Source organism: Cyclopterus lumpus, chromosome 6, assembly GCF_009769545.1.
Source record: "Cyclopterus lumpus isolate fCycLum1 chromosome 6, fCycLum1.pri, whole genome shotgun sequence".
In the NCBI taxonomy this organism is placed as follows: Eukaryota; Metazoa; Chordata; class Actinopteri; order Perciformes; family Cyclopteridae; genus Cyclopterus; species Cyclopterus lumpus.
The window spans coordinates 4,290,144-4,300,143 of NC_046971.1; the positions used below are offsets into that span (position 1 = coordinate 4,290,144).

At 40.8% G+C, this 10,000-nt stretch overlaps 1 protein-coding gene across 2 annotated transcripts in view; it reads right to left on the reverse strand.

Moving 5' to 3' along the window:
* Positions 1-10,000, reverse strand: part of swap70b (switching B cell complex subunit SWAP70b) — a 20,501-nt gene that overhangs the window by 9,297 nt on the left and 1,204 nt on the right. For both annotated transcript variants that reach the window (XM_034534306.1, XM_034534305.1), the window contains exons 2-7: positions 8,171-8,311; positions 3,610-3,783; positions 2,480-2,707; positions 2,067-2,213; positions 1,525-1,633; positions 471-652 (exon numbers count right to left, since the gene is read on the reverse strand). In XM_034534306.1, coding sequence (XP_034390197.1) covers positions 471-652; positions 1,525-1,633; positions 2,067-2,213; positions 2,480-2,707; positions 3,610-3,783; positions 8,171-8,311 — 981 coding nt within the window. The remainder of the gene's footprint in view (positions 1-470; positions 653-1,524; positions 1,634-2,066; positions 2,214-2,479; positions 2,708-3,609; positions 3,784-8,170; positions 8,312-10,000) is intronic.

Here is a 10,000-nt window from a genome sequence, read left to right on the forward strand (position 1 = left end):
TTTAAAACAGTAAATATCTTCTTGTTGTTTATCTTAAAAAAACTCATTTTTGGGTGAAGGGAAATCCCTCAAACTCCAGTCACAAACTAACCCCAGTGAACGCCCTTTCCTTTCTGTCCTCGATGACGCTGTCGGTGTAACGTCTGAAACAACCCGAATAACATTCATAATATCCCAGTTAACTCGTTGTTTTCCTTCATATTGTTTAGTTTACTGAGCCTGTTGTTTCATTCTCAATCCAACCGTCCGTTTTAGTTTTATTTGTGATGTTTTTTAGACTCCCTTATACTTGTATATTTGTGTTTTTCCTCTTATAATAATATGTGTTTCACATTTTAATAATGTGAAAACAACCTCCACACCTGATGCTCATATTATCCTTTTTCTGGCCCAAAGGAAAAACAATCAAGACGTGACTCGCAGCGTGAACATTTAATGTTGTTGTTGTTGTTGTTTTCTTCTCTCCTCACCTGTCTCATGTTCTCCAGTTCCAGCTGTTTGGCCTCGTTGGCCGACTGCAGCTCGCTCATCCTCAGCTCCAGCTCCTCCTGCTCCGCCTGCTGCTTCAGTCGCAGCTCGCGGCGCTTCAGCCGAGCCTCGCGGTGCGGCGCCGGCCGGCCCTGACGCAGCAGGCTCACGCAGGTCTGGATGGCTGAGAACGGGGAGAAAAGAAAACCAGTGAGGAGTTAATAACGATCAAATATATAGGATTCATTCAACATCAACACCCTTCGTTTCAGAGCTGAAAACATCTGTTGATTCATTGATTGGTCGACCGGCAATCAGAGGATCAATTAGTTAAATTATATTCTCAATTTCCAGCTTCTCAACATCGGTATTTGCTGCTTTTTCTTTCTTTCTTTGTCATTTAGGATTAGAAACTGAATGCCGTTGAGTTTTTAACTCTAAATTGGGGAAAAGAGTGAATGAAGACTTTTAACTTCATTCATTTTTCACTATTTTTTAATAAGCAATAGACTATAAAATTAATTAATTAAAGAGTGATCTGCAGTTTGAACAATAATGAACATTATTGTGAGTTGAAGCTTTATCCCTGAGAGGAATCAAGTAATGAAGAGGAAGAAAAACCTGAGCTTATATTCATAATTAAATTCTTTGTGATATTAATTTTAACAATTTGACAGAGAAACCGACAACTGCAATGTAAGCCAAGTATTTTGTATAATTAAATTGAGAATTTTTCGCAATTTTCTAACTATAGGGTCAAAAAGTGTTCACGCAGCTACACGAATATGAGTGAAAACAAGTGTAAAACAAAGTTTATTCAATTAGTTAATGAGTGTTAGAAGGAAACAGGAGAAGTTCAGATTCATGTTCCTGTTATTAGACTTTGACTTTTTTGATGTGTCGCGTTTTATTTATTCTAATTTTGAAAATGCTTCCTTTCTCTTTTTAATTAACTTATTTTTTTTAAAACTGTTTTATATCTGTGAATGTACATTAATATAAATCAACACAAATCTTTAAAACATGAGCTTTAAGGGGAATGACGTCACTAATTACCCAGAATCCACTCGTGCTTCTTCTTCTTGTCCGACACGCTGATTTCAAAGCTTTTATGTGACGCCTTGATGAGGAAGAGACACTTCTTTCCTTCTTTATCTTGTAGCGGCTGCAGAGAACAACAAAAACAACAACAACAGGTAAGGTTTATACACACACGAACAAACGTGGAGAGTACGACAATCAGACTTGTGTCTTTCTCCCTCGAAATTAATGAAAACAAATGATCTAAACTTCTCACCAACCCACTAATCTATAAAGAAGTGATTATTGATAGCCAGTTGATCGTTAACCTGCTTAGCTAACATCACTGTACTGTGTTTGGATGATATTCCTCGATTATAAGAACATTTTAGAGGCCAGAATTTGACAAAATAGGAAAGATATTAACATTAGTGTCCGTACATTAAAAAGCCAATTATCAAACAAAAAAGGGAATATCTTTTTGTTTAATGACAGGTGGTGGGAGGGCTGTAAAGATGCCTTTTTAGCGTAGTAAACACATTATTGGGGGTTATATGCCCGACGCTTTCGGCTCTTGCCTCCACGCCGCAGCTTCCGTCCAGTAAGATGTCTCCTTTCTTTTCTGCCAGGTCCTCCCCGACGTAGTAAGAGATGGAGTTTGGCTTCAGCATGAACCAGCGCTCCGTCCAGTTCTTCCTCTTGTGACCTTTCTTCAAGATGTAGCCCTGCAGAGAGAGAGAGATTTAAACACCCGTATCCATAGAAACAGACTAACGCAAGGAACTGCTGAGGATGCAAAACCTATTTTAGCCTCCTAAAAGTAAGAACTACCTAACATCAGTTCAAGTGTACGAAAAGCTTATTCTTGCTTTTTCGCCGGTTCCCCGGAGCCGTTTAGCGACGTAACTACGGCGACAACAAGCGCCACAACAGCTGGTGACGCTCGTAGTGAAAATGAAAGGGGGCGGAGCCAGCGAGCGTCTCATCCCACCTGTTTGAGCACGTCCATGATGAGCTCCTGGTAGACCTCGTTGATGCCCATGGAGAGCGCCTGGCGGTCCACGCCCTTGCTGAAGTGGCCCGACCCCACCAGGCCGATGAGCGCCCAGGCGGTCAGACTCTGCTGCTTTGAGGTCAGCTGCATCTTGTAGTCCTCGAAGCGCTCCTCCACCCAGCTGCCCCCCATCGCCTCCGTCAGCTTACGCAGGAAGTACTCAATCTGTGACACACACACACACAGCAATTAGATTTTATTAAAGCGGTTCATTTGTATTGAGGAAGATCTGCTATAGTATTTATCCTGCTACTCATTGGAACGCATATAAATCTACATTTCTTCCTGTTGCACACCAACAATAAATCCTCCGGCGTTTTGTAAAAGAACAGGAAGCTGGAAACTTCCTTTTCTGCTCTTGAGCAACGGGCGTTTTTCTCTCCACTGGACTGAAGAGAGCAACTAAACTCCAGCTCAGTCGGCGTCCGTGTGATCCTCAAATGAACATTTGTGACAGGACCGGGAAGTTACTGCAGACAAACGTTGGCCACGTTTATTCTACTTCGCACATTTATATTAATAACCCCCCCCCCCCCCATTTTTACGAATAACTATGAGTCTATGAGTTCAGACGTTAGTCAGTGGATTAGGACCCTAAAATCTGCTCTCCTGCTGCATAAAAGTATCTGAGTTTAATGAGGAAAACATACTTAAATTAAATATTAAGTCAAAGAAATTACTATTAAGTAAAAAGGAAAAGCAGCAAATCTCCACATGTGTGAAGCTGAAACCATAAACATTGTCATATTTGCACTAAAAAAGTACTTGGAACAATAGTTTTTAAATAGTTTATCAAACATAATATTGTCATTCGACTAATTGATTAATCGACTATTTGCAGTTTCATTTATAACAATGTCATTCTTTAGATGTATGTTTTGTGTGCAGAAATCATATTTAGGACCCAAAATTGTCAGATAAACCAAAAGAAGTTAAATATAGTCGTAGGGTAGAAGTAGAAAATACTCAATCTAAGTACAAGTGAAATGAATACTGAAGTACTTGAGTAAAGGTACGCTGTTCGGCGGTCTGATGCCAACGTGTCCCGGGGACAGTGAACGCCTCACCTCCTCGGTGACCACGGTCAGCGGGTACCGGTCCTCGGACAGGAAGTTGAAGATGCACCAGATCTTGAAGGCGTCGTCGTTGGAGATGAGCAGCTGGCTTCGATCCAGATTCTTCCTGGAGCTCAAGGTCCAGCACATCCTGTTGAAGTCCTGGAGGTCGAAGTTGCCCGTCGCCTGAACAACAACAACAACGACAACTGGTGAGTCGGGTTGTTTCTCAAGGAATCGGTTCAGTTTGTGACGAGACAGTCGGACTCGTGAACGAGTTTCATGTTTCTAGAAGTTAGAGCGAGTCTTTAATTCCCACTTGAATAGTTTTAAAAAAAGACCAGGAACACAATTCATTTAAAAAGCTAAAAGTCTGTTTGAATAGTTTATTGTCGTCAGGTTTAAACCGAGGTCCATTTTTAAGGCCCTGCCCCTGATTTTGGGCCCCACTGCTGCCGGTAGAGGAGCGTAAACAAAGATAAACACTTTCCATTGAGTCCTCTTTTATGAAGGTTTACAAGTTGCCATGTTGTGAAAAAAAAAAACCCTGTTTCATTAAATGGCTTCAGGTGATCAGGACCAAAATCCTTTTATTGATGATTTATAGAAGTTAGTAATATATTAATAAGAAAAAGTTCACATTCCAGAGCGAAATGCCAGGAAGGTCCAATTGTTGCTTTTGGAGCAGAAACGGTAAACAGGAGCGTCTCCATGGAGACCGCTGGCATCGTGTGGGTGAGAAGCACATCTCGTCCAGTTGGCAGTCGTCACTCAAACAAAGCCTCCAGCACACAAAAAACAACAACAACAACAACAAAACAACTCCCAACACTCACCAAGCGTCACATTGTAAAAAGCCACTATGAGAAAAGACGGGTTGAGCTCCATTGATGCGGCTAAATATCAATCAGTGATCAATCAACCATATTGGCTGTTTTATCTTTTACAATGAACAACTTCCTGTCTCCGTTTATTAAAATTGAAGCTAATAAGGTGTTTTAAAAAAGAAAAGGCACTATTATTATTATAAAACCAAGTATTTTCACACTACTTAAAACACATTTCAGAGAGTTTCCAACTCATATTAAGGGAAAATCTCAATAAGAAAAACAGAAATGTTTAAAAGAAGTTTGTCAAAATGAGACGGCTCTCACTTTATAACTGAAAATCGTGACAGTTTGTTTAGCGTGTGAGTCTCCGTGACGCCTGTTGGTGAGTACTCAAGGTCATTTAGTCGTTCTCTAAAACCTTAAAGCTCTAATGTTGATTCTTAGAAGTAAAAATGGCGTTTACAGGGCGTTACTTATCGGATGCATCTTTATCGACTATAAATGACTCACTGGATTATTGTTTTGTTTTCACAACGAACACAAAATATCCTGAATTCTCTCGCGGCCGTCTTGATTGTTTTCCTTTCTCTGCGCCTCGAGAGAAGAACAACGGTGAGCTGGAGTGAACACACGGCAGTGGGAGTGAACTTTGTCTCCGAGCTGCACCGGATCTGACGTAACTCTCTATTGTGTTGCTCTATGGGCGAGTGACCGCGAGGAAACCTGGGGCCAGGGTTCCTAAAGAAAGAGAGATTTTACACTCGACTACCTAAAGAATATTGTTTATTAATCATCTTGAACGAACATATAGTTTACAATACTTCTATATACTCCCAACATGTGTACATCTACGGAGGAGGAGGAGGTGCAGACTGACTGCAGAGATGAAGTGACGTTTGTTCTTCGGCCAACATCGCTGTGTCATGCTCGTCTTGTCTCTCTCTCTCTCTCTCTCTCTCTCTCCCCCCCTCCATCTCTCCCTCCCTCTCAACAATGAGAGCCTTGTCGGTGCTTCCTCTCCCTCCTCCTCCTCCTCCTCCAAAGCCACATGTTCATTAGGATTCAGGCTCCATCTTTATCTCCTGCGACCCGCAGAAGCTTTTAAAACTCTAGAAACTAAACAAACTCAAACTTTATTTAAAAAAAAAAAAAAAAGGAGACAAAGAAGTTTGTTTGGAATAAACTGCGAGACGATTATGTTTTTAACGGGTTATTTACAAGTGGAATGGGATTGTCAGCTGTTGAATCAAAAGGGGGTTTGTTGCTAATTAAATATTCACCAGCATTGATGACGACAGGCCGGATGTTTAGAAATGAAAGTCGTTGTTTTAAAAAAGGGGAAATGAGTAAAGATTTTTGTTTAATCGCTCCAAAGCACAAAATGACCAAAACAAACTGCAGGTGCTGGTGGGTTGTTGATTAGTTTTAAACTCTATATGTAGTGAAAACGAGCATCTCTTACTTTGTTTTTATTATTTCTTATGTTACATAAACATTAGAAATCAAACTTGGGACATTTTGGAGATCCATGACGATATCTTTCGTATCCAGCAGCTAGTTTTTGGTTTAATTTGTCCACATTTAATAATAAAATCCAACCACAACATCTATTTATAATACTTATCTAGTATAATCACTGTATCTATAGTTTGTTTCTGAAGGAGCCACAATGCCTGGATTTCTCATTATTAGACCTTGAAAAAAATTAGTCATCTATGTCATAACATTATTGCCCAGCTATAAAAGTTAACTGTTTGACTTTCGCAATCAAGACTAAAGTCGCCAGTTCCTCCAAACTTTGCCACAATTTAAAGATTAAAAAAAAGAAAGAAGAGGAGGACAGAAGTTATCAGAACTATGAGAAGCAGCACGGAAAAACACGACCGTCTGAGTGTCTGCAGCTGGTCATTGTGATGACGGGTCGTTGGTATTTCAGGGTCACAGAGGATCACTTGTTTCAACGCTTCAGCAAACCACAAAAGCGCTGAGTCGTCAGCTTTTGCTTCGTCAGCTTTTGCTTCGCCCGCGGGCGAAAAAACCAACAGCGACGCACCGCCGACGCACCACCTGACGCTTCTGTGGCCTCGGATTAGGGGAAATATCAGCGGCGGTGCTTTTTACTTTCTGCTGCGTCGCTACCGACAAGTGAAGATGACACACACACACACTTTATTATTATTATTATTATTATTTTTTAAACGTTCCTTTTTTGCAAACACCATTAACTCCATTCACGTGTAAAATAAGACTCCTTTTTGTTCTGCCTCTTGGGTATCTGGTTACATCACACACACACACACACACACACACACACACACACTTTCCTTGTGTGACCGGGTGGAGTTTCCTCAGGAGTGTGGACAGTTGAATATACTGACCGACGCCCTCCGGTCAGCTCCACGTCAATGGGTGGGACAGTTGTGTGTGAGAGTGTATGGAAAAGTACACTCAAAAGTGTGTGTGTGTTGGTTTTTTTTAGGGGGGGAGGGGGTGATTGATGTCTGCCCATGACGTCCTGAACCTACATCCAGGATTTACAAAGTGGAGTTTAACCCCTCGGATGTCCACAAGCGGGTCAGTAACGAGTGTGTTTTGATTTCTACTGACATTTCCAAAAAGACACCAAATATGCCGGTGACTTTGATCAGAGTGACCGTCACTAAATATATAAAAACCACGACGACGACGACGACGCGGCGCGTTAAAGGGTTAAAGTGCGTTGCGTCACGCAGACAGAAGGCATGTCGTTGCCGGAGAAACGGGTCAGACGACTTTACTTTGAAATCCACCGACGTGAAAGTCTTAAAGGTCGGAACAAGGAACTAATGAGGCAACTTTAGAGATTAAAAAAAATAATAAACCCTGAATTTACTTAGAAGTTGCTGAGTCTCGAATGAAGTAAAAAATTTTTTAAAAAGCCTGATGAATCATTTGTGGTTTAAAAACAAGCAGCCGTCCGTATGTTCGACGTTAACAAAATCCAAAAGAGGAATTCACCCCATACATCGTTAAGATCTCAAAAAACGAGGTTTAAAACATTAAAAAATATATATAAACTCTTTATGGTCGTCTTAACGTTTGAGACTAACTAAATAAAAGGTTGTATACAACCGACACTTTAAAAAGTACCATAAAGAACACAGCTCACAAAAGAGATTTTTTTTTTTTTTTTGGCGTCCACGCCGTCGTTTAAAGGAATCGGCCACAAAATACCAGAGACGATGGTCAGCGAGCGAAGATGTAAAGTAACCATCGGTTACCACGCCGGTGGTCCAAAACCATTTGTCTTTATCGTTTCTGACGTATGACGTCATCATTTTCCCAAACGCTCCGTTTTAAAAAGGGCCCCCCGAGAGGACCGGTGGTCAGAAAAGACGTGGATGAGAATCGGGGGGGGGGGGGTCGAAGGTCACCGCAACATCGTGAGACAAGAATTCAACATCCGACTCGTCTCGAGTGTCGGCTGAAGGATCGTCATTCACGCAGTGACCCCCCGTTAATGACATCATCGCATAGGGGGGGGAGGGGGGGGCCGACTCAGCACTCAATAACTGGTTCAGTGTCGTCGCACAAAGAGCGACGGACACAATGGAGGTCGTCACCAGCACCATGAACCAAACGCATCAATGGACTTCTGTTGTAAAAAAAACTGTTGGTCACCAGCGTCACGACATTTTAAAATAAGATTTAACGCGTTAAAAAAAAAAACACGGGCAAACAATCTGGTCTCCAAAGGGGGTCACCTTGTCCAGGATGAACTTGTTGAGGTACGGCATGTAGCCCTGCGTGGAGACGGGACCCTCGTCGTCGTCTTTGAAGTGCTCCTCCAGCGCCACCGGGTCGTGAGGGATCTTCATCACGGTGCACAAGTTGTGGGACAGAACCTGCAATAATTAGTTTAATTAATGTATTCAATTGTTTCCATCTACAAGAACGGTGAAAAATAACTTCAAATATCAGCGAAATGTTCACCTCTTCGCCCCAAAGACCTTAAATAACTTGAGATGCTTCACAATAATACAACCGATGTTTTTTCCAGGAACTGATTCCAAAGAAAAGGAAGATGAGGAAGACCTCGAAGGCTTGAGCTCACATTTCCCATGATGCAACAGCAGCTCATGTCGGACCAAAAAAGTCGGTGACGCAGGGTTTCCTGTTGTAGTTTTGAGTTTTCTCAAGACTTAATTTTTTTTATTGATCTGGAGATGATTTTATCTATAAATAGATTATAAAATTAAATAGAAAGTAAAAAATGTCCAAGCAACAGAAAAAAAGACTATAAATTCAGTTCACCGTCATAGAAAGACAAATAAAAGCTGCAACTATTGCTCAATGAATTCACAATTAACGTATTGTTTTCACATTTATTAGGTTACAATAAACAAAAAGGGCCGGTTATATAATGTCTCTAATATATAATATCGGTCTTTTTACAGGAAGCTCGCCCAATTGACCAAAAGTCAGAATGTTTCTGCTTCAACGAGTGCAAAACTAAATCATTTCCCTTTTTTTTTCCTTCTGTGATGCAGGTGTGTGTGTGTGTGTGTGTGAGTGTGTGTGTGAGTGTGCGCGTGTGATGTCATCAAGGTTCAGTGACCTCATCACACCTGCAGCTGTTCATTGTTTCACGTCTTTATGGACACATTCAATTAAATCAGTGTTATTGTACGGTCATGTAAAACCTGGAAAAAGTCATGGAATTTTAAAACGGTTATTTCCAGGCCTGGAAAAAAGTCCTTGAAAAAAAAAATTAAATTAGATCCCAAATCAAACTATTGTCTCTCGTTCATATTTGGGTCATTTAAGGATGCAAAATGTTTGGTCATGGAAATTTGGTTTTAAAGTCATGGAAAAGTCATTTTGGTGGTAATTAAGCTGCTAAAGAAGAACCTTTTGCTTTTTTAGATTCAGAGGCGGACGAACTTTACCGTTGATTTATTATTTTTAAGAAGAACAACATCCGCTGAACAATGTCTGACGGTAACTATGTGGGCGTGTCGAGTTATTCACCGGGCGGTTGGCTCTGGTTTTTACTCGCTTCGCTCCTCGCCAACTAAACATTTCACCCGTTTTTGCCGCTAAAAAGGTCAAACCATCCCATAATAGAGAATAGTTTCTGACACGAAGGATTATTATTATTATTGCGTTTGTATAACAATGTTCACAGATGAGCTTTAAGGGGGCGGGTCCTTCCTGTCAGTGACGCAATGTGACGTGTACATTTACTCAAGTACACAGATTCCTGGTACTTCTGATGTTTTTCTACTTCTAGAGAGTATTTTCCGTCCACTACATTTACTTAAAAACAACTTTTAGTTATTTTAAAATTCCAAGATTTTGGCACCCGAGACATGAAAACGATAATCGACCGACAGATCCGTCACCGTTTAAAATTTAAATGATTGTTATTCGTTACATTTTTGTGGCTCAAGCTTCACAAATGTGAGGATTTCGCTACTTTTCCTGTAATTTATTGATATTTATTTGTATTGAAGTTGAGATCTGGACTGTTTGTTGGACACAGAGAGCTTTATGAAGGAGATACTACATGTTCTGAATGTTCCTAAACAAAT